We start from the raw sequence: 26039 nt of genomic DNA on the forward strand, positions 1-26039 counted from the left end.
AAAATTAAGATACAGTGGTGATGTCTGAGGAAGGGTGACATGTAGGATTGGTCTGGTTTTCAAAATTTTACTGGTATTGAAGCCTATATTAGCTGTAGGCTGAACTGGAGGTATAGTAAACATTAGTAACATTACTGTGTATAGCTGTAGTCTACAGCTATAAAGGTCTATACTGAAAACTTCTGAGATTTGCATGTTGAGATGTAGATTCAGATTGGCTGCACTCGGGGGGGGGGGGGGGTCTATTATTTTTACTCTATTTGGTTTAGAAATTATACTTTTAAACTCAGCTTTAGGCTCATCTTTCCTTTAAGTAACATATCTGTAGGTAAAATAACCATGATTAATGATATTAGAAAAAGCAATTTTGGGGGTATTTTGGTAGGTTTGTTGTTTGGTGGGTGGTTCTGAGAGGATTGGTGCTTTGGGGTATTTTTTCCCTTGGGCCCAGGGCCCCATTCTCCAGCATCAAGCAAAATCCATTTCTTTGTAGCTCAGATATACTAGAAGGTATGCAGGAGGCATCGTGACCTTTCCATCCTGTCTACCATTTCTATTTTGCTGTAATTTAATAGGGAGAAAACTAACGGTATTCTGTGGAAATTACTTGAAAAACTTAGACAAGACAGGGCTGAATCCAGCCATAGAGTACTTCAAAGTGATTTTTTTCTTCCTTCAATTCTACAGGATTGTTCAAAAACTGTGTATTAGAAGAGTTTGAAAGATGCTTTGGGCACAATGAGTATCTAGGTAAAGGTATTTCTATTAAGCTTTTCCTGTTAAGAGGTTTTCTATACACAACCTACTCAAAGAACCAGGTTGGGGTGGTTTTTGTAAAGGCAGGTTGGCAACCCCATTGGAGGGAGTGTTACCTGCAGCCAGTGAAAAATGCAGCACATATATCCCTCTGTGGCTTTTTAGAATAAACTTATGATGGCATCAGTTTGCTCCCATTACTGTCATGAGTCCTTCTGTTGAAGACTATATGTATGTGTAACTGCTGATGGAGATCAATGGGAGATTTGTATTAGTGAAGCCTGCAGGACCACAGATCAATAACACTCTTTTAGTCGGAGGCAGGAGGTCCAAAGCAGCCTGCCTCCCTTAGATGCTACATGGGCTTCTCGACAAACATGGGCTGGGCTTCAACCTGTCCAGGACTGCCTTCCGAAACCTTGACAGCTGAGGATACTAGGGATAGGCCAGTTACTTTTGTTTCCTATATATCATTTTATGTGTCTTGTAGGTCCCATACCAGGCTCCTCATTCGTTCAGCTGCAATATATTCCTATTGTGCGATTCGCTCGTGAGGGCAGAGGAATTGATGGAGCTTCTTTTGAGGATCTTGTTTATGATGTCTTTCCATGTCTTCTTGTACTGATGCCGTAGCAAAGAGTACACAAAAGGGTCTGAAACAGCTTTGCTGTAAGCTAAGCACTTGGAAATGATTCCCCAGTGGGAGTTGATGTGGACCACAGAGGATAATTCAACAAGTCTGTGGAAACAGGAAGGTTAAAAGAGTGAATGTTCACATTAAAAATGTGGAACAACAGCACAACTGTAAGGCAAAGACACCCCCCCCCCAAACACCAATTTATTCCTGGAAAGCTGCAAGAAAACAAAAGAATGGCATACTCATGAAAATGAAAATGTAGTCCTTCACTTATACATTTCTAAGACTGCAAATGTAAACTTGAAGTCTATTTCCTATGGATGGGACTACACACCTCCTATCAGAGTGTCTTGGCCTCCAAACTTCAAGACATCCTTGGCTGTATGTTTAACTGTACCTTTACTGAGCCTGGAAGCAGACCTTGGATGTGTTACCTCCTACCAGGTTCTCTTACTCATTTTCTTCAATAAATGTTGAATTCTTGAAAGAATTTAGTGCAAAATGGAATAACTCCATCAGGATATGAAACAGTCTTCAAAAGATCCCTTTTATTTGCTATTAGAATATGCCTTTTGGAGTGTAAAACTTGAGTACAGATCTCTGATGTAGAGCTGGGTTTTCAACTCGTCTGTGTCACTCCGGCCATCAAGGTATTTGATAAAGGAGCACCCTTCTCTGCAGGCTACTGTACCCTAGCCCTATTTGTACTGCCTGGTGAACACCACTGTGGGGATCATAAATACTCTGAGATAAGCTGGTCAACACTTCACAGAAAGTTTACTGCTGATGAAATAGGTCACACAGCATCTACTCAAAATCATTTCCTCCATAACATATCCTCAACCATTACACTTTTAGGCTCTGTGCCAAATTTATCCATACAGACAATGTGTGTTACTTTCTGTAGTGACTCCGTGGTTTTCAGTCCTAAAAAGATTTCTTGTTAGACAGTAACATTTCACTTCATTATATATTTACTGTATTATTTTACTTTACTTTTTGTGTATTTTTCTAGTGTGTGTCGTAAGATCACATTTCTGGCAGCTGAAGTTCATCACAGACTTAATATAGCTCTAAAGGGAATGACAGGAATATCATCTCCCCAGATATGCTTCCTGATGACTTTCACACTTAGTGTCACCACTGAATCCATCATGCACACCAAATTTAACCACAACTATTTTATAAAGTTATTTCTGTATAACCTAACATGATTTTTGAAATACTGATGCAAAACCACACTTTGACGGCCTAAGTCTGAGGTCAGGACACCAAGTGCCATTGCTTGGTCTTATGGGAGTCATATTCTCCTTCCATTAGCTGTCTAAAAATCAAGTATTTAGTCTGAACTTGTGGTTCTAGGTCCCCACGTCAGCATTCGAGAAACACCATCACCAGTGCTCTCTGGCTTTCTTAGCCAGTCCAGCTCCTAGAGAGAGAGTTTGATCCTTTAAACAGTTTGTCTGGGTCATAGGAAAAGCACACAAGGAAGGAAAATGCATCTTTGAGAGATGGCATAATAGATCTTGAATTTAAAAAATACTTTTAAAGGCCAAACATTTACATTTGCAACAAATACAGCAAGGCAAAACTTTTAACTCATTAGGGGATGGAGGGAGAGAAGGAAGAGCTTTATGTATTCCTCATACTGCTCTAACACAGAGAGATCACTTTGTACTAGGATAGAGTATATTTAACAGTGAAATATTGATATCTCCACAAGGTTTTCTCTCTCCATGTCTTTGAGCAACACTGAAGGGCAGTTCTGTTCAATATGCCTCTACAGCTGCTGAGAAACTATTGATTCTTCTAGAGGACAAACAGCTGCATGTGCTGCTATAGAGCCCCACTATGCAAGGGCAAATAAGACCTTTGCTGAAACTGTCTCCAGCAGAAGGTGCTGTCAAACCAGCCTGGAAAATACTTCAATTGCTAATGTATCTTCAGACAAAGCACCATATCCAAGGTGCATTCTGCAGCACGGTTCCTGCAGCAGCAATGGCAATAGTGTTGGTACTTCAAGCAGTTTAGGGATGAGGATTTTTTTCCTTAGTCATTTTGTTCCCGTTCCATAAACTTTCACTATGTCATGTTGTTTAAAATAGCACTGGCAGATGGCATGGTCTGCCATCTGAGCAGATGGCATTTGAGCATGAGACCATTTGACCATCATTTGAGCATGAAAGTGGGACTAAGGAGCCTTAATTTGTTACAGCACTGACTCCAAGATTCTGTCTTCTCTCCCCATTCTAGTTTGCCTAGACTGCAAACTCCAAGGCAAAAGCTCTGTATCTCCCTAGATATGTGTGTTGGGCTTAGCACCATGGTCTGCATCTAGTGCTGGGGCTTAAGCCACTGTCACAGTATTGGTAATTCTAATACTGAGCATAGTTGTGCGCATTTTGTGCTAGCAATTTATTCACATTGTGTATCACTTTCATTGGAAATGAGGTGCACCTGTAAGATGATGCTTTTAGGGGTGGTGACATTAGCCAAAACACTCTTTGGAATCACAGATGTGTGAAACATCTGAGGTGATGAGGTTATGTTACATGAAAACAGTTGGGAATTTTGCCCCTCCACTAGTACCACTTGTGTCAGCTTCTCACCGTAAGCAGCTTTGAGATACCAAAGAATGTCCATCTGTCCATTTATCTCTCTTTTCATCTACACCAAAAAAATGATGTTCTTTCAACCTTTCCTTGCATCTCCTGGCTGATATCTTTCTTGCAAAGTAGGATCGAAACCCAGACGTAATTGTCATTTGCTCACACTGCCAGGTGGTCTCGTTTGGTGTGCTCTCTCTTGTTTAATAAAATGTTCCCTCTGACACCCACATTGTTATGCTTGAAAATGAGAATTTACTATTTGGAAATTAATCATCTACTGAGTCATATTTACTTTGTAATCTACCATGAGCCATCTTTGTGATTCTTCACTTCATATATTCAATGCCTTCTTTGTATTTTGAGTTTCGTTGTGTTAAATTTCATCGGGTTGATTTACTTTTTACTGAACGTTTTATAGATGTGAATTTGATCAAATTCAATTAAATCCAGTGGATGCCTCAAATGACCAAAATATGACAGATTTATGTCTGAGTCTCTGTCAGTCAGCTCTACAAGATGTTAACAATCTCCATTTAGAGCATATCAAATACAGTTGCAAGCCTAGACTTACTAATTTTACCTTCACTGAGTGATCAGCTAAGCCTACACTTTAACCAAAAGACTTTGAAATATTTTCCTTGATTGCGTTCCTAAAGTATCCTTGATATTTACACATTTCACAATTCTTGTGTATTATTTTTGATGGTAAATTACGTTTGCAGATATCAAGAAGCAAATACAGAATTTGTGCAATTCTATTTTCTGTACAAACAATTAAATTTCAGTCTTTCAAGGCACGTCCCTTACTTTATTGCCTCTGAAAGAAGGTTTTGTTTCTCATTTATGAAGGAAATTACATGCATAGCTTCAATATTCTTGAAATGTTTCAGCTAGAAAGAAGACATTTTCAGTGAAGGAGCATTAATATTTCAGTGCTACCTGTAAATTAAATTCTAGAGTATCAGCTACATCAGTTCCTATCTTGCTTCCATAAGCCACTCTTCTACCTTCTGGTCTTCAATATCTTTTTATTTCAAAACTAGAAGATGTTTTGCTGTGATATTTGATACTTTGATCTCTGATGCAGATAATACACACTGAAAACCCTTTATATACATGTGAAGTTAATCACTACAGTAAAATGTTTTCATGACCATGTACGTGTCCAGCTTGAAGGCTCCTACAACTGCAAGATATCTGTTATGTATTACATAAACCTGAGAACTTAACTGAGTTACAGAGAAAACTATGGATAAACCAGTCTTAAGCTAAAATACTTGTTGTTCAGGAGCGAAACAAAGCTGGCAGTGTATTCGGAGCTGGTAGATGATGTAGTTCTCACAAGAAAAAACACAGTCTTTTCCTTAAGGATTTGTATCAGCTCTTGCATTCCTAATATTTCTGTCATATTTCAGATTTTTTTTGTCTCCACACAAGTCCCATAGTATCAGGATTATACTTTTATTTGTTTCTATTGTGCTATTGTTATGAATAAGCTGAGCATGAGTTCTATCTTGATGTTTATTTTACTTTATTTTCACTTTATTGCTTGGTAGGCTGAATTCTTTGTATGCTGTCTTGCTAGTGAAAAAGCCCTATTTTAGTAATTGTTTCCTAATACAAAAAATGGCATCGCAATTATCATTACCTCATTTACTCTTAGCCAGTTTCGTGTCTGAAGTGATGCATGTATTACAACCAGACAGCTTCTGGGAGGAAGCAGTACCAGTTTTGGACTCCTGTAGTTAGAACTGCAAATTCTGCAAACCATTGCTTTCAGTCGTTCCTGTTCCCCACAGCTGCAAGAGCCATCTCCCAGCACAGAGATATGAGGGTAGCAAACAGGACTGGCCAGCTTGTACCAAAAGATTTTTCCACCCAGGAGGAAAATTACTTAACATCAGCTGAAGCTTTTGACCAGAAGGCCTCTTTCTTCAGATGTGTCAACCTAAGATGATTGCATAGGAAAATCATGCATTTATATGCACAGACAGGCAGGAACAAAACTTGCAGAAGAATTGTTAAGCCTGAGCAAGATCTGCATGCAGAAGGCAGGCAATCAGTTTAAAAGCATAGTTGCAGTTTGCTTATCCTTGTCTCCCAGAGATGATAAAGAGAACATTAATCTTCTGCCTGTTCCACCATCCTCCTCTGTAACCTGAGGACTGGGGTTATGAATGTCTTTCTGCTATTACTTCAGGATTTTTAATTCAAGGCCCATTTCCTCACACATTGACGGCACTTATTAACTTCCATATGCAAAGTTCTGTATTTCAATATGAAATACCTGGTGTTGGAAATGAATATTAGAAATTGGTATGACTTACTTTAAGTTTTCTTATGCAAAAGCTCCTTGCAGAAAGTGTTTTGAACAACGTTATTGAATTGCATAATGATAAATATAGCAAAAGAAGAGATGTGTGCTAATAGAATATTTACAAACCAAGAAACAAGCTATGCCTAAAAATATTTACTATGGGATAATACAACTGTCATATAGGTACAGTGGAAACACTGAAGCAAAAAGAATCAGCTACTGAACTAATTAGAAGGGCATTTTCTTGATAAAAGAGGAGCTTAAACTGATTTTTACCTTAATGTAATCTGAAAAACTCTGGTTTATCTAGAGAAGAATTTATCTGATTAGGGTTATTAGCACAACTCTGTGACTGGTTCATGGAACTGCTAGAGACAACTATAAGTTTTTAGTGTGGAAGCAGAAAGATGTTTTATAATAAAAGCTTTGATTTGCTGCTTTCACACCTCAGTACACGAAGTACTTAAAAGCACATTTAATTTAAGATTATTGCTGTCCAAATGAGAAGCTGAGCAACAGACTTCATTAACTGTCTTCTGTTCACTGCCTTGAACTGATTGACTGCCTCCATCTCTGCCTCTACCTACAAAGCACTGGACTTGGTCCAGAAGATAATACTTGCTTACATAATTAAGCTCAAAAGCCTCCTAGTCCTTCAGCACCCTCAGCCATACTTGTGAGGCATAGGGAAGTCCTAGAACAGTATAATGTCCAGCAAAGTCTCTCAAGTAGCTAAAGAGGGAATTCCCACCTCTGACAGTGTTCAAGGCCAGGCTGGACAGGGCTTGGAGCAAGCTGCTCTAGTGGAAGGTGTCCCTGCCCGTGGCAGGGGTTGGGACTGGACAAGCTTCAAGGTCCATTTCAACCAAAACCATTCTAGAATTGTATGATTCCATAATTCCCTGTAGCTTGTTGAGCAGAATCCCCCTGATGTTTCAGAACTGAAAAGTTCAGGGACATGATAGCCTTTACCCTGTCTGACAAGTGTCCAAGTCTATCCCTGTGCAGGCAAGCGTCTTCATGCGTTCAGAAAGCTATATTTTGACTCTTCTCATCATTGCTGTCTCTGGCAAAGCTATCAGTCCTCAACAGACTGAAGGGGAATATTTAAACGGCCCTTGTATGGACTAAAGGGAGGGGGCTAAGGATTTTTCTAACCCCTCTTCTGTATCTTAAGTTTACTGGGAAGCAAATTAGGATGCCACAGAGTTAAGAGAAGGTGAAGGAGGTGGTGCCTGTTTGCTGGGCTGAGATGCCTATGGAGGAGCACAAAAATACTTCTGACAGTTCTGGTTAGAGCACTCGGCGTCTCTCAGGATGAAGCTGCCAGCTATTCTGGGACTGTGACGATTCTCATTAAGTTCAGAGACCCAGCATAAAATGAAAATTAACCATTTGCAAAGCGACAAATACTTCAATATCTTATACCCTGAGAGCTAAGGTTAAGTGTCCATAATTACAAATCCTCTCATACTCCCTTAGAGTGTGTGGTACAGTGTTTTTTTGTGACTACTAAGTGAAAGTGAAGGTAAATCTAGTAACACTGTTACAAATGTGTTTGCAACATTGTTACAAATAAACAGCATGAATCAATTACCTATTATTATCATGAACATAAAACCAATGTGACATGCAGGTTTCTGTTTTTACCAAGAGATTAAAATACCTTCTTAACAGTTTCGTTAGAAATAGAAATTCAAGATATTATGTTGAATTGGAAAGACTTGGGGTTGGCACATGCCCACTTATATGAAGTCTTAATTCAGCTTTTTTAATGATTATTTATGATGGATCTGAGTTTGGCTGAAGTCAGCCCCAATAATTTCTATTTGATAGCATTAGAATAGGAGATACTTTAAAAATATTCTTTTCTTTCTCTATTCTGCATAGCAGCATTTCAGTTTTCTCCGGAGTCTTTTAATAAGGAATTCAAGTTGTAAATTTTCTTCAACAACTAGATAACACTTTTCTGGATATACTCACTTTCCAATACTTTATGTTTCATAGGAGTAATTTTGTGTTTCCCACAGGAGCCATTCCCAAAGATAAACTAGGAGATAGATAGACATCTGACCATAAATCACAGGATTTTTCTTTAGCTGTATAACAGAACAGCTTTGATATTTGATGTTTATGGGTAATAAACTCTATCCAGCCAGACAAAACTATCATTTAAGTCTGTGGACCATGTTCTCACCTCAGTTGGATCTTGTTGACCAGAGTTTTACAGTCTGACCTACTCAGACAAGTATCTCTCCCTGAACCAGGGTGGGAATCTGAAAAAAGCCCGCAAAATCCCATGGGCTGACTTCCTAAATTAGATTACTCCCATGCAACCAACACATTGACTGGGTTGATGGGACAGAGTTTGGTCCACGGACAGCATCAGGAGTGTATCACATAAGCATTATGTCGTTTTATATAGGGCTTTTTTAGCTCAGTAAATGCAGTCTCTGTCATAAGAGTTGAAACAGTGCACAACATTTTTACAGGAGACTTGAATCATATTCTGGCTCGGAGTGCCCTACTTCTCTGAGCTAAGAGTGCATCTCAGTACTCTTTTCCAGTATGTAGGTTCACACTTACCTCGTAATTACATAAGGTGCAAAACAAAGTATGAAAGTACCAATAAAGGTACTTATTTTCTTTGTTGCTCGCTGCCTCCTCCTCTTTTGTTCTTCTAGACAACGCTCTCTTACGCTGTGTGACATTCAACACAAACAAGAACATGAATCATAATATCAGGTAGCAGATTTTAATGGCTTTACTTATGGAACGATGGAAATCACTCTTTCCAGGAACTATTGTAATCACAGAAGTCAATACCACGTGCACTGCATTTATGTGGGGCAATACCAAGTATTAATTCATCGTATGATCATCCTACTCTCCAAAAATGATCACTGAGAAATGCATGATTATACATTCATATGCACACACCCCCGTCATATAGGTTTATATATAGTGAAAGTGGTGGAATTCAGCCTTGAATTCAGTTACAGCTTCTTTTTGAATTACTGCAAGCACTCTTTTGAACCCAGAGTTTGCCTCATGTTATTCAGAGACTTGGAAAATATCCAGAGTGGGGTAGGCAGCATGCTACTTCCCTAGAAACAGCAATTCCAACATCACTGCCTCATATAGGAGAAACCTCCCAGCAAGATAAGCAATAAAACACAATGAAATAATAACAGGGAAAAATCATGCTCTCAACATTCAGCCCAATGTTGGAGCAATAGCTGTGTCCCATAGCTGTGAACTGTGTGGCCATAAATCTTTTGTGCTCTGCCTGTGCTGAATGCTCTGCAAAGCTGGGAATCATATAACAAATCCACAGCGCTGTGATATTGTGATTGCTCACCTCACACCAGGCTTGATTCCCAACTAAACAGGTACAAATTAATCACCCCCTGGGATTTTTTGCTACCTGTGGCACTTTAGGACAAGAGTTTCTCTTTTGGTTTTCCCAGTGATCTCACCAGGGCATCAGAAAAGCTGGTAAGGCCTTTGGTGTGCCAGCTAGGTGATTGGAGCAGGAGCTGAGGTCACACTTTCACTGCAGGAACTCTCCTTTGTAATCAGCATATTAGCTTACTAACAGAGTAATAAGATCAAAGCCCATCCTCCATCTCTACCTGCTTGTGTAACTCCTGTGCTTTTTGTGCCTTTTGAGGGAAATGGATGAGTTACTCTCTTCATCAGATGGTTAGATTGGATGGGCAGCACTGGTTGTATCTCCCAGAGCACCAGGGCCATCTGTACCTGAACAAACCCCTTTGGGGAAGGGCAAAACCAAAGCCAGACTGAGTCCTGAAACCCCTCTCTACACGCATAACTCTGCTACATGGTGACTCATTGCATAAGTCTGGTGGTAACACAATCACACCTTAGGCAAACTGAATGGTCTGGCCCATGTGCTGCATTTTGTAACTGCTTAGCATCAATCTCTCTGTTTTTATTATAAATTTTATAACTGATGAGTCATTGTCAGATTCCACACTTACATATATTAATAGCTAAGAGATTTATGGCCACACTCTTACGTTATTTGCTCTAACTACATATGTTTGATCATCTAAACATGTTATGTCCAGAGGATCTCAGTGTGCTTCAGTGATCTCTGTGGCAATGAGTCTTGTATTACTTTTTGTTTCTGGTAGCGAAAATGTGTTTCCTTTGCTCTGTTTTATATATGGTATATAATGGTATACATTGTCAGTACCCGGAGCTGTTATCATGGTATGCAAAATGAAATAAATTCTGGAGGAAAAGTTTGTTCTCCTAGAAATAGCAAATTGTCTTCCTGTCAAAGAATATGCGTAAGTAGAATGAAAACACATCTAAATGTGTTACATGTTCTGCGTCTCAGTTATTTGCAGCTAGAAATGACAGCTCAGAAGGAAAAAAAAATGCACCTTTTCCAGAGAACCTATGTACTCTCAGTTCTGCAAGAGCTAGAGAACTTGGAGTATTTTTAGGTGCAGACAGATGATCTTTGACAGCTTAACCTAAATCGTGTGTTATTAAATTCATAGTATCTCAGACACACAGTGATGTAGGAAAAGCAATCCCCAAAGTAGGTTAAACTGGGGGGGTGTTAGGGTGTAAAGGTGGCATGGTTTTTGTCTCTAACAGTTTCTCCAGTAACATCTTTTCCTTCCTGGCACATAGAAAACTGTCTTTCAGTCCTGGAGCTCACACATGACTTGGGAAGTCCTGGTACGCTTCAACCAGTTTCTTTTGTTCAGCCTTTCCAGGTGTAGCTAATAAATACCCCATCATAGGGGAAGGTATTTTATCTCACTTCTTCACATAGACAATGTACGCAGATGAGTACTCTGCTTTTGCACACACTTTCATGCACTAAGATAAGAACATACATATGAGTTCCAGCAGTGACACTAGCAACAGAAGTGGATTATTGACTAAGCTTTTGTTTAAAGATCTTGATATCTTGGGAAATCTTGGAAATATCCCTTTGAAGGTTTGGTATTTAAAACAACATTTATGAGATACTGGACCTTAAAGATGCATAGAGCTGAATACACAAAAAAGATAGTGTAGATAATTTGAGTGAAGAAACACATGGGTTAAGCACTTAAGTGGGATCTTGCCCAAACTCTCACAATACCTAAGATATCTTGGTCTTAAGAGCAAAGTCAAGAAAGAAGCAGTATCCAGTAAAAACGCCTAAGCTAACTCGAAAGGGCACGTGCCCTCAACATTCACATAAATCTGTGTGGTATTTAGAGGCTTCCTTTGTACTCATCTTGAATGATCTTCAGAAGATCACTCATGTCTTTCCAAGTCACAGGTAATGAAGCCATCTGTCATAATGCCTGTCGCTGGACCCCCTTGCGGGTGGATTCTGAGTCATAGGAAGCAGAAAATTGTCTGTACACATTTCTCAGCCTTGAAACTAGACAGTGTGAAAAGCCAGAGAAGTCAGGGTAGTCTAAGGTGGGATTGCAAACTTAGTTCTCTCATGCGAATTCTCCCAGCACCCATGTCTATGCTGTTAGGTACTATGGTAAACACTGAAAATGCCTGTACATATATATATATCACTTCTGTAATTCAAATGATGCTGTTGCTCTGTCAGGGCTTTATGAACATCACTGACTTCTCCAGGAGACCTTCAGCTTTTTGTGTAGCTCTCACAGCAGGGAAGGCTATCTGAGGTCTAGCCCTTTCAGTGGTGGTAGCTGTCCCAGTTAAGGCAACATCACCATAGACCATATCAGCCACCAGTTATGCAGTCTAAAAAGGAAGCTAAAACTCCTTTCTTAGAAAGAAGCATTAGAATAACCTGATGTGACAGATAAATAAGAGTTAGCACTACAGGTTATTCGCCTCCTCTGAAGAAAGGGGATATTATTCCCACAGCCCCATTGAATCCACCCCTCTGTGCAATGACTGCACACATCCTCAAGTTAACCTAGACCAGAAAAAATGCAGAGGAGGGGAAACAGCACTGGGATCTTTGTCCTTTTCCTAAACTTTGCTGTGCAGTCCAAGCATACTTTAAGCATTAGGCACAACGATTGCTATTTCAAATAGCCCTGGTAGGTTTATGGCACTGTCAGGGAGTAGCCACCACATCTCACAGTGCGTGCAGGAGCTAAGACCAGTTGAGGCACAGTTTAGCAACCAGACAGCACGTAGGGCAGGAGAGTGTTTTTTCCTCTATGTGACTTGGCGAATAAGGGAAGATTTATACATGTGTTTCTCAAGAACAGTTATAGGAGTTGCCCAAAGTTCTGCTCTGCATACTTGGTCAAGAGAAAGACCAAACAGCTTAAGTGGAGAATTCTGAGTAAATGTTCCTGTTCCTCTAACAGTGTGCTGTCCTGCCCTGATCCTTTCAGATTTATTTGTCTTGGGCTTAGGAATCCCCAAATTATGACCTTTTTTTGAGGACAGCCACATTGCTTTCAGTCCTGAAGCCCTGCTCCCTGCTAATGGAGAGAGCTGCTGTTTGCCTCCAGCTTGCAGAGCAAAGGACATCGAAGGGGGATCAGGTGGGATGTCTGGCTCGGGACTGCCCTCTTTGACTACTCTCAGCTTTCCTTAGCTCCAGGCAGACTTCTGCCCCTGTATCAGACACCAAATCTGCATCCCTTCCAGATCCAGACATACCTATTCATGCAAGATTTATAGTTTGTGTCTAATCCCTGACGTGATTCTTTGCACAGTATCCAGGACACATTCATTCCCCTTTGGAGCTTGCCTTCAACCTCTTTATCCTCCCAGCCCCCAGAGACTTTTCTCCTCCTCTGTCTAGGCACAAGGGGCTTGCTTAAAGACTGTAATTTGAAATGAATTTTACTTCCCTTTGCTTGTCATATTAACATCACTACTGAAGTCTCTCACTTAGATGTAAGCATAGGCACTTGAGTGTATGCATTTTGCAGATGTTACTCCTTGACAATTCTGCCTTCAGGAAAGATAAAGTTACAGAGAGTATGGCAATAGGGAAACTGCCAGGTGAAGGAGTGGGACACAGCACCCGGCTTCCCATCAGAATTCCAACTGAAGGGACATGTGCAGCCTCTGCCTGCTCCTTCTTAGGGATCCAGCAGCGTTTTGGGCTGACAATGCCAAAAAATGCAAATCTATCAACTGCTAAATCAACTTCGGAGACAAACGGCAGTGATCTGATCACTGTCTCAAAGGGAAGTGCATGCCCAGCCAAAACTGCCTGTTTGTTTGCTCTGCCTCCCAAACAAGCCCTTAACCAGCACAAAAAAGAGTTGTTTCTGCAGCCGGTAAAACAAATACAAGTAAAGGAAACATGCAGAATAGAAACTGACAAGAAGGATGCTTGCTTTCTCCCCCTCCCCATCCCCTGCTGTGACACAAATCAGGCTGTATTTAACATCATACCGAACCCTGTCCTTGCTTCCTCTGCAGCGAAGAGTCTCATTTGCTGAACACACCGGCACCTTACCTGGGATGAATGTCCACAAGCAGCACCAGGGTCTGCATAGTGATCACGTCAATCCGCTTACAGTGAAACCGTGCCACCTTCAGCACTTTTAGATATGTGAAACACAGGACTATAAGGGAGAGGAGGAAGCTGAGGGTGTGAAAGACCCCAGTGAAAATCACAAACTGTGTCCTATCCTCTGGTCTCTTGTTGTACAGGGTGCAGGAGGCATAGAGGTGATGGAAACCCACCCAGGAGAGAGAAGCTGCCACTATCGGGAACGACACTGAGTGCAACCACGTGTAGCTCAGTATGAGAGCAGCATCTCTGTACCTCATTTTGGAGTGATAACTTAGAGGGAAGACCACAGCAATCCACCTGTCAATGCTCAAAGCTGCCATGCTCAACATGGAGTTCGTGGTGAGGAAAGTCTCCAGGAAACCCACAGCGTGGCAGATCTGATCTCCTCCTGGTTGACTCTTGTAAATGATCCCAGCCAAGGTCAGGGGCATGTTCAAAACAGTCATCAACAGGTTGCAGAAGGTGAGGTTGAGGATGAACAATCCTGGGACCTGCTTGCGGATGTCAGCGCTGTACAGGAAGCACATCAGCACCAGCACGTTGGCCAGCAGGGCCACGAGCATCAGCACCACCACCACGAAAGCCAGGATCACCTCCCAGATGCTCATGGTGCGTCCAGTCACAGGAGGGACATCTCCGAAACTGCTCCGTGCTGGCACCCGGGGAACATGGTGCAAGGTGCACCCACCTCGCCCTCCTCCCCAGCCTGCTCACACTCTTGCATGCCCTCCGTATTTTTAGAAGAGCTGCAGTTTTTGTCTCCAGCCGCCCCCTCCTCGCTGCTCCTTTCCACGTCAACGCTTCCCGAGACGTGCACAAAAGCACTGGGAATGCCCATCAAACTGCGAGGAGGGCTTAAAAAATATCAGCAGGACTGAACCACTGTCTCCATTCGGTCCATTGGAAGGAGAGAGGGTTATTCTGAGAAACTGCTCTCCTGAGATCCCTAATTACCAGCCCCAAGCTCGCAAGCAATTCACCGAGTGAATTGTGCTCCCCTTCTCTCTTGCTTTCTCTCTGTCTCTGTCTCTTGCTCTTTCTCTCCCCTCCCCTCTCCTCCAACCCTCACTCCCTTCCAGGCTGAATTTAACCTGCTTTTTATGATCACAGATAAAAACCCCATTAATGGATTAAAGCATGCACACTGCTGGTGATTCGCAAACGTGATTATGTCATCCCCACCCCACAACCCCTCCCCTTCTCCTTGCGACTAGACTTTCCTCAAGAGAATCCCATGCTTTCATTTAATTGATTTAGCCATTAATTTGCAAACAGCCGTGTAACTGAATTCCTGCACTCCAGTGTGTTTCCTACGTCTCGGTGCATCACTCTCACAGTTACTGCTTGCACTCAGCAAGGGGTTTTCGTTTCTCTTCATTAGCTGTGCTCAAAAAGATGAGGGGAAAAATAATGGATGCATTCTGCTACTTCTCTGGAGCTGTCATTAAGCTAACCAGGATGTTTATACTGCTCGAGTTTAGCACTTTGCAGTCTTATGTCTCCAAGCACAATGTGCAAGAGGAAAACGATTGCCTCCCCTCCTCCTGTAAAAACAGGGAAAACAAAGCCCCAAATGCCACTGCCACATGCCCAAGGGCACAGAGCAGGTGAGTGGCAGAGGCAGCAACGTGCTGCTTGTCTTGCTATTCAGTCAGGCTTTCTCCTCCTCAGCAGCCTTCGCATCTTCCTAATCAAAGCCTCCTTCTCTGTGAGGGTGAGCACCCTGCGAGATCAAAACCAAGCAGCAGCTTGGCAAAGGAAATAGGAATGAGCCTGTGTTGCACATAATTAAGTGTTAAAAGCAAGTTTGTTTTAAAGGGCAGAGTGGGAACTGATTTCTGCTTGCCTTTCCTGTCTCTTTAAAGCAGTTTTCACTGGGAATGCTGCAAGTTTGTGAGCAATCGGGACAGCTTTCTCATCAAGGCAGCCAAGCCTTAATCCCTGCACAATAACAAGGCAAAAGATACCCTGCAGCACAGCTATTGTGGCTTAGTAAGTGCCTCTGCACGTGTGCAAGAGCTAGATGCTGAGGTGGATTTCTCCTCCGTGTCACAGCCCTTTCCAGCACCATGCACGCTTGGTTTCCAGCGGCTATTCATTGCACTTGGGTTCAGCCACTCAGTAGCAGAGCTGTCACCCTGCACCATGTCAGAGCATTGCATGCTACAGGAAGGACCTTTCTCTTCCACTTGTGTTTTGTTTTCTTAAACCAGGCTTTAAAGGGCTAACAGAGACAGAAGACTGTCATGAAAGGCAGATGGGACTCTCTGGGACAGTGTAATGGGGTACAACTGTGAGCTCCTTGTCTCCAAAACATGTTCTCATGTGGGGTGGATGAGAAGCAGGACTCTGGTATCTGCCAGTCTTTTCCGGAGGCAGTGGTCCAAAGCTACATGAGAATAGCCTAGAGGAAAGTCCTTTAAAGAAGAGGAGTCTTTACCCTCTTAGGAGGGGCAGGCTGAGGAGATGAGAGAGAAGATGCAGATCTTCTGTATGACATCGGTTTGAGAGAGCTGGGCTGGGTCAGCCTGGAGAAGAGAAGGCTCCTGAAGGGGAGACCTGAGAGCAGCTCCAGTGCCTAAAGGGGCTGCAGGAAACCTGGAGAGGGGCTTGGGACAAGGGATGTAGGGACAGGCCAAGGGGAATGGCTTTAACCTGCCCGAGGGGAGACTGAGATGAGCTCTTAGGCAGAAGCTCTTCCCTGTGAGGGTGCTGAGGCGCTGGCACAGGGTGCCCAGAGAAACTGTGGCTGCCCCATCCCTGGCAGTGTTCAAGGCCAGGTTGGACACAGGGGCTTGGAGCAAGCTGCTCTAGTGGAAGGTGTCCCTGCCCGTGGCAGGAAGGGCTGGAATTAGATGATTTTAAGATCCCTTCTCCTTAGATAGGAAGAAACAGTCCTTTCTGAGAAAGGCATCCCAGCATCAGCAGCCTGAGTAGGCTTTCCATGTTACAGTACCTATCCTGAGGCCAGCTCAAAGCTCAGCAAGCAAATACAACTTCCAGCCCTGGGAAGAAACCTGGGAAGAGTTCAGAGACAAGAAGAAGAATGGGGCAAGGCTTGCTACAAGACTAGGAAGGACAGTGAAAAAGGAGAAAACTTGGTGGCATACAGGAGGGAGGCAGGTACTCTGTGACAGTGGTAGAGGGGAACCTCATACCCACTCAGTGTCAGTGACTGCTCCTTCCCATGCTCAGCCTTCTCCTTGTCTCAAATCAATCCTGTGAGGCTCCCAGCTGCACAAATTGTTCAAGACCCTGCAGCACGGCATGGGGTAATTTAGCCATTTATCCTGCCCTGCAGCACACGAGGCTTTGGGTTTATCAGGATGTTTCCTGAAGCACCATGCTGGTTTCCCTTTAGTGAGCTGTGGTGCCTCATGGATTCAAAAGCTCTGCTCGAGAGTAAACCCCTGGTGTGACAGGAGGTCTGGCATCAGTGTCAAGCCTGGTTGACAGGGAGAGGGGAAATTTGTGTCTGGAGAGAAAGGATTAGGGATAACAGTCAGGAAAAGAGGATTCTCCCAAAATGATGGATAGATGTGAAATAATAGGAGGCAGAATGAGATAGCGCAGTGAAACAATGATGGAATATGAAAGGTCAGATTTGGGAGTGGTATGGGATTGACACTGCAGTGGATTTGCCATGAGGGGGCCAAAGTGGAGCTGGTGTTCTGGAGACAACGGTGGACAAGGGGTAATAGTGGACAGGGCAGGAGAAGCTGGCAGGACTGTGGACTAGCCTTATTGGATCTCTTTACCAGGGAGTGGAGAAGCTGCAGGAGTGGATAGCTGCAGAACAGTCACTGTATCCTCTGCATGGTGTCTGAGCTCCTTCTTCCAAGACCTGAAATCTCCCCTCCTTTCACCTGGACTTTTTTCCCCCATAATTTGATAGGATGCTACTGCCATTCCTATCATTGTAGGAAAGCTAAATTAAAGCAGCAAGCTGGCAGGTACTTTGGTAATTGTTGGGCTAAATATATGAAGCATTCCTAGTCCTATGCTTCACAGTTTACTGATTGCTTTTCTTATCAAGCTATTCTGTGTCACACAAGTTTCTCAGGTAAAGCAAACTTTGTTTTCAGTAAGGTTAAACTCCCTGTTTACAGGGAAAACATAGCAGCTAAAAAGGGCTTAAATTAACAATCAAATGAAAGAGCTTTCTAGATTTCAGGAGAAAGCTGAAGTTGTCTATGGTTCTCTTTATGACTGATTTGAGTCTCAGTATGTATGTCTAATTTTAAAGGCCCAAGTGATTACACAATTGATTCCCCTGGTGGTAGCCCCTGCAGGAGATGATATCTGCTGAATGCCTCTGGATTTATTTATCATGCATACCTAAGAAAGCGTGATGGACCCATCAAATATGGGTGAATTTTATAATTAATTTTATCCACAAATGACTGGTTTTAGAAGGATCACACAGATCTCTTGCTATACTTTTACAACAGCCTATAGCTAATGGATTTATGGCCAACACACCACATGCACACCAGATTACCTTAACGAAGCTGTGATGTGTACTAGTATTGTACCAAACAGGAAAAATATGCAACAATATGAAACTCCTCTAGATAAGAGATTAATTTACTACTCTCCATGCAGTAATTTTCATTACATTTTTGTCTATATTTGGAAATGAATGAAGGCATAAAGCTGATTAAAGCTTCAGTATTTTGGGTTGACCTTTCAGTTTCAGAAAGGCTATGACATGCGAATGGAAGATTTGTCTTTGCTGGAGTGTTCATGAAGGGAAAACCATTCTCAGCATGTTGTCCCACTGAGATGATGAAATAGCTATTTGGGATAAATTACATTTTCAAAGTTATGTCCTAAGTGTCCTAGATAGGAGGCTATTCTGATGACCTAACTAAAAGATCTAAGACACTCATTTCATAGGAAACTGATGTTTACGGCTTTGCACCTCTGAGAAAACTACTTGGAAATCTCACCTGAAGATGCCTTTGAGATCTAATGCATTTCCTTTGTACTGAAGCTTGCAGCTCTCCAGTTTTTCTCTGGCAAAATTAGGGAATCTCAATTTCATGCTTTCACTGTGCTTCCCTTCTCCTATGGTCTCACCTTCCTCCTTTGATCAGCAGTATACAAACTTTACAGAACTTTCATAACAAGAGTATTGACACATGGAAGAGATTGTTTCTCCCTTATCTGTGTCTTAGCCAGTTCAAAGACAATCAATTTCCCCCAGGAAACCAGTGTGCCAGCAGAAAGCCCATGGGCATTTCTTCTTGCCTCCATCAACCTTTATTTTTTGCTTCATAGCTGTTTGGAGAGCTTGTAATACATTCACAAACTGTAGAACCGGGTCATTTCACTTTATTGTCAATTAAACTAAGTTTTAGTAACAGCAGTATCTTTAGTCTGATTATTTGAAGGTCAAGTGTCACACTGGAATAGAACACAGTATTAGCCTCTTTTATGTAAGATAATGGCTCATTAAATCATCGTTTTGCTGGATCAATGGTAAAGTATCACTGGCTCCAGCTATGAGAATTTCACTGTATATGTATGGTAGAGGTAGCATGAGTGATGACTTGTGTAATGTCTACATACTTTGTCAGGACGGTAGACCAAATCAAAAGGGCAGCTGGCCCTGCTAGTTCACTGCTCCATTAACAAGGTCAGAAGCAGCAGAGAGCACTTTCTCCTCTGCTTCTGCAACACCATGACTTCTGCATGGCAATTGATCCAATCCTTTGGTCATCAGAGCAGAGGCTAAAGAAGAGAAGGCACAAGGAAGCTATTTAAGCACTCATATGAGTTGACTTTGGTCTGCCTTCAGCCCACTACCATGCAAAACCTTGGCAAGGCTGCTTGGTGGAGAGAGAAGCTGCAGTTCTCTTCCTCTCATGCCCTGGCTGACAGGGTGTCATGGTGCAGAGGCATCTGCTACACCTTCACTGAACAAAATGTGTTTTACTTCATCCCCCACTCTTCCTAGCCCCAAATAACTAGCATAGAGTCATAGAACCATATAATAGTTAGGGCTGGAAAGAATCTTAAGATCATCTAGTTCCAACCCCCCTGCCATGGACAGGGACACCTGGCCCTAGACCCTGTCACTGCATCATGCAGTGGCTTCCTGCCTGGTTCCTTGCTCTCCATCACGTGCCATGCGTTGCACCCAGCAAATGCTGTGTGCTACACTGGGACTAACTGAGTGTTACTTGTCCAGATGGTTTCTCATGGGCCACTCCTTTGAGGAACAGGGGAGAGACACCCTCCACTGCCTGGCCATGCAGCCCTGGCACTGCAAGGGCCACGACAGCTATGGTCACGCTCCTCAACCACATTGCTCCTGGTGAATTATTCATTCTCAGGTTGTCATTGTTAGTTTGCTTCATGGAATTAAAGAAACATCAGGTCCTGAGGCACATGGCTGATGCTTCTGGCACTTCTGTCTGATGGATGGATGGATTTCTAAGGGCATTTAAGGCAGCGAAGGAAATCAAACCAAGCCAGCAGCAGCAGCAAGCCATGTGAACCTCTGCATAAGGGACTTCTGTGGGTGGATGTGTGTAGGTAGAAGGCAGAGCTCTCCCTCTCTCTGGGCTGCTTCTGCACCAGGTGAGAACTTCCTTCCTGGGGACCAATTAGACGATGAGCAAGCTCAGTCACTTGGTGTGAGTAGCAGAGTAATGTGGTCTCTCTGTGTTACTCCTCCAAATGAAAGATGTTAAATGATGTATTCCAGCATGGGGTTTGGTTCACAGTTTATATTTTGGAATCACTCCATATCAGTATCATCATTAAGTTAACACTTCACCTTCATATTGAGCTGTATTAGAATATTATTCATTTAAAGGAGGGGGTGAATGGATGTACTTGCTTTATTTGGTTTACTTATAAAGACAACAAGAAGGATTCAAAGAAAAGCTTGATTGGTAGCTTTAAAGTGCACTACCATTACTCACAAACAATATATTTATTAGCAAAGAATAATTACTCATAATTTATTATTTTTAAACATAAAGGAGACTTTTAGTTTTATTTTCTGATTCTTTTTTCATTTTACTCCTTGCCTCTTTTTTACATGTAAATGAATAAAAAAAACCTAACCTGAAAATTAACATAATTTTCTTTGAGGTGTTGAAAAATTCAAATCAAACACAAGAAAAGAAAACCTATTTGAATTAGAATGAAATTACTATACCCATAATATTGCAGCCTTTAGAGTAATGCCAGCACTTTCAGAGAGGGGAAGTATACTTTTCCATCAGCTTTCTCTATTCATCTTCTTGCATCTGCATCTGCAGAGGTTAGAATTAATCAGCACACCCCAACACACTTTCTGACCTAAACCTGGAAGGTATTCCTAAAAAGGCTGAATTCCGGTATCCAGGAACTGCTGAAACATTATCTAGTATGCTACTTGCATGAGCTGAATGAGAGCTGCATTTGGAATATTGAGGAAAAGGAATTCATGCATTTAAAGTCTACTTAGATGATGCTATCATTATTTGCAAGATGCATAGCTATTCTGATGATATTCACATGAAAATATGCCAATCAAATATCACCTAAATCTAATAAACTGGTATTATTGCTCTGAGTTACGCTTCTGTTTTCCTGTCAGTGTTGTCATAAGGGTGAGAGCAAACTGATGTGCATGTAAAAGGACTCTGTGAGTACCCACGAGTGCTTCTCCCATGTGGAGACAAACCAAGAACTCTGTCAGATATTGAGACTGTCTTGACAAGAGTTCAGCTGTCACAATTGATGGTGATGTCCTTCCCTTTTCCAGACTTGCCATAGGATGTGGCACAGCGCCTCAGAAAAGCCAAGCTGCCTTGCAAATTGATGCAGCAACCTGAGCTCAGGTAGGGCTGCATTTCAGACTCATTGCTAACAAACATCCAGCACGTGCTTATGGCTAACAGGGATGGCTTTTTCACCATGAGTGTTTAAAGCACAAGCCGTGACTTTCTTTGGCTTTGTTTCTTAACTTTAGAGACCCATGGTCATCTTGCCATGCAGTTAATTTGCAGTAGGAGTGTTAGAGGTCTCCAGCAAATCCAAAGGCACTTCTAAGCTACATCTACACATATGTGGGGGAAAAGCTTTGCCCTGAGAAGTCTGTGCTTATTCAGGTGACTTCAAAAGCACCTGAAAAGTTTTAGAGACCTATCTCCAAACAAGAAGACAATGTAACTGGACGAGCACTCATTCAGGGAAGGTAATTAAGCTTGGGAGTGACCTCTGGTTCGCTGCTCATAATGCTACACGAGATGTGATAGTCACTCCACAATTTAAACTGTCATGGGAAAAGCACTGAATACTTGAAATGCAGAGGAAGAAGAAAGACAATCACTAATTAAAAGACCCAAAATACCCCTGGGTGTCTGAGAACAGGTAAAACAAAGTAATTCCTTATTTTTATCTTTTTTGGATGAAAAGCATGACTGTATTTGCTAGATACTAAATTTTATGTTGCCCCCATGTTCTGATAACAAGCGATACGTGCCACAGTTACTCCCTTTTCGATAGAATTTGTTCTCTTTACCCTGTGGTTCTTCAAAATGTCAGAGCAGAAATCGCTTTTGTCACACTTGCTCTTTTTAGATGTGCAGCGTTTCAGTTTCCTCTTGTTTTAAACTGGGCTGGCTCCTTCGCCTTCTCACTCAGCAGGGACAAAAATAGAGGCTTGCAACAGAAGGCTTTTTAAAAGATACGTGGATGTCAGTGCCTGTTTCTATATAAAACATCACACATGAGCAGGCACTCTCATAATCTTCCATTTAGCAATTAACTAGGTATCTTATTTTTTGTGATTGCTTCTACTATGGCAAATTTACATGGACATTCATACCTAATCACTTCTTTGCATGAAATGTCCATTATGGAAATTGTTTTCTTGTCATTTAAATAAATGAGGTTTGCATCTCGTTTTCCTATTAAGCAGAGCACCATTGCTGCTCTTTCTAATAAGTTCTGCAGGGGAGGAGGCTGTTATACATATAGGGATGATATAACCAAATACATCTGCTTTATTAATGAAGGATATTTGGATTTTGCCTCAGGCTGGGCAGCAGAGTTTGGGTTCAAAAATCTTTTTAATTTACATGATTATATGTATTTTTTATACAGCTTGCTTTTGCTTTTCCTCCCTTCCTGTGCTGGAACTGGGGACTTGGGAGCCCAACTAATTGTGTATCACCTGCAAATTCTCCACCTGACTCCTCGACTGTACTAAATATACAGGAAAGATTATTAATGCTACTCCATCTCAGGGAAGGTATCATTCAGTTCATAGGTCTTTAAGACACTAAAAGACTCATTGCAAAGTTGTCTATAAAAGGCTTAGGTTATTCCCCTGTAACAGCTTTTCTGGGTTTCTGATTCCTTTGGATAATGTGGTGTGTTGATAAGGTTTTATAAGGCTTTTTACATTGGAAGTTTTTCTACAGGTCCACTAACTTTAAGGACCTTGAAATTCCAGTTTTAATTATTGCCTTAACTAGTTTACCGTGGTAATGAAGGAATTATGCAATCCCTTCAAAAATCCCAGGCAGCCTTTTTAAAACAGATACGTTATTTCCAGGCCTGTAGTTTGGGAATCAGTATTAATGAGGTATGGCATACAAATGTTATCAGCTCAGGCTTTTGTTGTAAAGTGTTACTAGTGTAAAGGGTTTTAGTTTGAAACTGTAAAACTAAGTCAGCATTTCACAAGCAAAATGGAGGGCAAAAAGCAGATGAATACTAACCACACTTGGATTCTGTGTTAATTCAAAGCAATCATTTATCAGCCACAACCAGTAGGTTCTTAGACAGATTGTCATGTGAAATTACCACAGATGTAGCTGTACTGGTATTTCCTTTGTAATCAAAGATGGATCATTGGCCTCTGAAAAAAAAACAAACCCCCAAATCTTACTTGTTTTTATCAAATTATTAAGATCACAATAAAGTGAAGAGCTGATTCTGCGATCCTTTATTGACACCAAACAGGACTTTATAGAATCATAGAATCATAGGAATTATAGGAATCATAGGATAATTCATCCAGTTCCAATCCCCCTGCCATAGGCAGGGACACCACACACAAAACCATGTCACCCAAGACTCCAACCTGGCCTTGAACACTGCCAGGGAAGGAGACTTTATCACTTCTTTAGGCAACCTGTTATCTCAGAGATGTCCCATTTGTAGTTCTATCTGTTGCTTTATATTTCTGGGAGCACACACAGCATTCATTTTTATTGCAAATCATGTGCAATGTCTTTCCTTTGGCTTAGAGCAGGGCATGTTCCAGAAAAAATACAAATACAAAAGTAATTGACGAGTGACTGAGTCGCTGTAGCTCATATTATTCAGGTACTGCAGCCTGCCTGGAGCGGCAGGAGGTGTATCTGACCTACAAGAGCTCACAGAGGCACCAGAGTCAAGTCAGACCATGCTGCAGCACTGTAAATGAATTTAAACAAAATGAAAATGCAAGGCAATAAATGTGTTGATATCACACCATATATATCCCTGCAGAAATCCTCCTGCATTTCTGTTAGGCAAAAACGCACTGCAATGTGTGCAGATGCATGATCAGAAAGCTGATGGTCAAACATTACTTTTAATTGCCTGGAGATTAATGTCTACTAAGATAGAGAGTAGCTGTATCAGACTGATTTCTTCAATTTCATCCTACTTAATTTCACTTAGTTCATTTAGTTCAAGTGTCATTTATTTGCATAGTCAATAGAAGGGACTGTTATTCATTGATTAATAATACCTTAGACTTTAAAAGACCTCTTCAAAATTGCCTGATAATGAAGGAAGCTTTTAATGTATTAATGTTTTTTGGAATGGCTACTCTGCACCTCAGGAAAAAATGAAACACTTGAAGAGATTTAAACGCCTTTTTCTTTCATCCAGTTCCTATCATGACCCAAAGACATAGGACTGAGCCATCCACACTGCCCTTGTAGGTTAGGCCTCAGCCATGAAAACAGAAAGTTATCTGAATCCCCTCTTACTGACATCAGCGGCAAAGCATTCATCTTGTTTTCCTGCTGGTTTTGAAGTAGGTTTACAGAAGAGAGGAATGAGAGCAAAGCAACACTACAAAACCTGGTTAACTTTTCTTCAGTTTAACATTACCAGACAAGGTGAAATAGGAGTTAAATTTCTAAGAGAGTGCTCAGTAAGTGACTTATTTCAAAACAACAACCATTTTGAAAGCTCCCACCAAAACACAGGCATCATAGCCACCTACCTGGACCTTTTACTAGCATAAGTCTCACATTAAAGATGAATCAGTTCTCTAACAGAGAACGCACAGCCAAAACGCCATACTGCCACTCTTCTCCTATGAACATGGGAAAAATCCATCAGGATTAGCTTTCCTTTCATTAAATAGCTCAACCAAAAGGATACTGAGGTCTGGTTTTGCAGCAAAGTTTCATATTTTTCCAAGCTGTCAATGAAGTCTCTGTTCAATAGAATCATAGAATCATAGAACAGTTAGGGTTGGAAAGGACCTTAAGATCATCCAGTTCCAGCCCCCCCTGCCGTGGGCAGGGACACCTTGCGCTAAATCATATCACCCAAGGCCTTGTCCAACCTGGCCTTGAACACTGCCAGGGATGGAGCATTCACAACCTCCCTGGGCAACCCATTCCAGTGCCTCACCACCCTAACAGGAAAGAATTTCCTCCTTATATACAACCTGAACTTCGCTTGCTTAAGTTTGAACCCATTACCCCTTGTCCTGTCACTACAGTCCCTAATGAAGAGTTCTTCTCCAGCATCCCTATAGGCCCCCTTCAGATACTGGAAGGCTGCTATGAGGTCTCCACGCAGCCTTGTCTTCTCCAGGCTCAACAGCCCCAACTTCCTCAGCCTGTCTTCATATGGGAGGTGCTCCAGCCCCTGTTCATCCTCGTGGCCTCCTCTGGACTTGTTCCAACAGTTCCATGTCCTTTTTATGTTGAGGACACCAGAACCGCACACAATGCTCCAGGTGAGGTCTCACAAGAGCAGAGTAGAGGGGCAGGATCACCTCCTTCGACCTGCTGGTCACGCTCCTTTTGATGCAGCCCAGGATACGGTTGCTTTCTGGGCTGCAAGCGCACACCAAAGCTGGCTCATGTTCAGTTTCTCATCAACCAACACCCCCAAGTCCTTCTCCTTGGGCTGCTCTGAATCTCTTCTCTGCCCAACCTGTAGCTGTGCCTGGGATTGCTTCGACCCAGG

At 42.0% G+C, this 26039-nt stretch overlaps 1 protein-coding gene across 2 annotated transcripts; it reads right to left on the bottom strand.

Moving 5' to 3' along the window:
* Positions 1-987: 987 nt before the first annotated feature.
* On the bottom strand, positions 988-14866 carry GPR26 (G protein-coupled receptor 26). Of its 2 annotated transcripts, XM_057417370.1 has the most exons (3): positions 13770-14866; positions 8906-9019; positions 988-1495 (listed from the first exon to the last, which is right to left on the bottom strand). In XM_057417370.1, exons 1-3 carry the CDS (start codon positions 14435-14437, stop codon positions 1264-1266), a joined length of 1014 nt encoding a protein of 337 aa, XP_057273353.1. In that variant the 5' UTR covers positions 14438-14866; the 3' UTR covers positions 988-1263. The 2 variants fall into 2 exon arrangements, with proteins under 2 accessions (XP_057273353.1, XP_057273354.1); XM_057417371.1 differs by lacking the exon at positions 8906-9019.
* Positions 14867-26039: the final 11173 nt, after the last annotated feature.

Source organism: Pezoporus wallicus, unplaced genomic scaffold, assembly GCF_028554395.1.
Source record: "Pezoporus wallicus isolate ANWC-B61680 ecotype Strahan unplaced genomic scaffold, APGP_CSIRO_Pwel_v1 contig_8188, whole genome shotgun sequence".
Classification (NCBI taxonomy): domain Eukaryota; kingdom Metazoa; phylum Chordata; class Aves; order Psittaciformes; family Psittacidae; genus Pezoporus; species Pezoporus wallicus.

Excerpts from the sequence above, each read along its gene's own strand:
- GPR26 (XM_057417370.1), bottom strand. The coding sequence starts at position 14,437 with ATGAGCATCTGGGAGGTGATCCTGGCTTTCGTGGTGGTGGTGCTGATG. Across the intron at positions 9,020-13,769 it reads CTTGTGGACATTCATCCCAG|CGTAAGAGAGCGTTGTCTAG; the intron begins GTAAGGTGCCGG and ends AATGTCACACAG. Across the intron at positions 1,496-8,905 it reads GCACCTTATGTAATTACGAG|ACTTGTTGAATTATCCTCTG; the intron begins GTAAGTGTGAAC and ends CTGTTTCCACAG.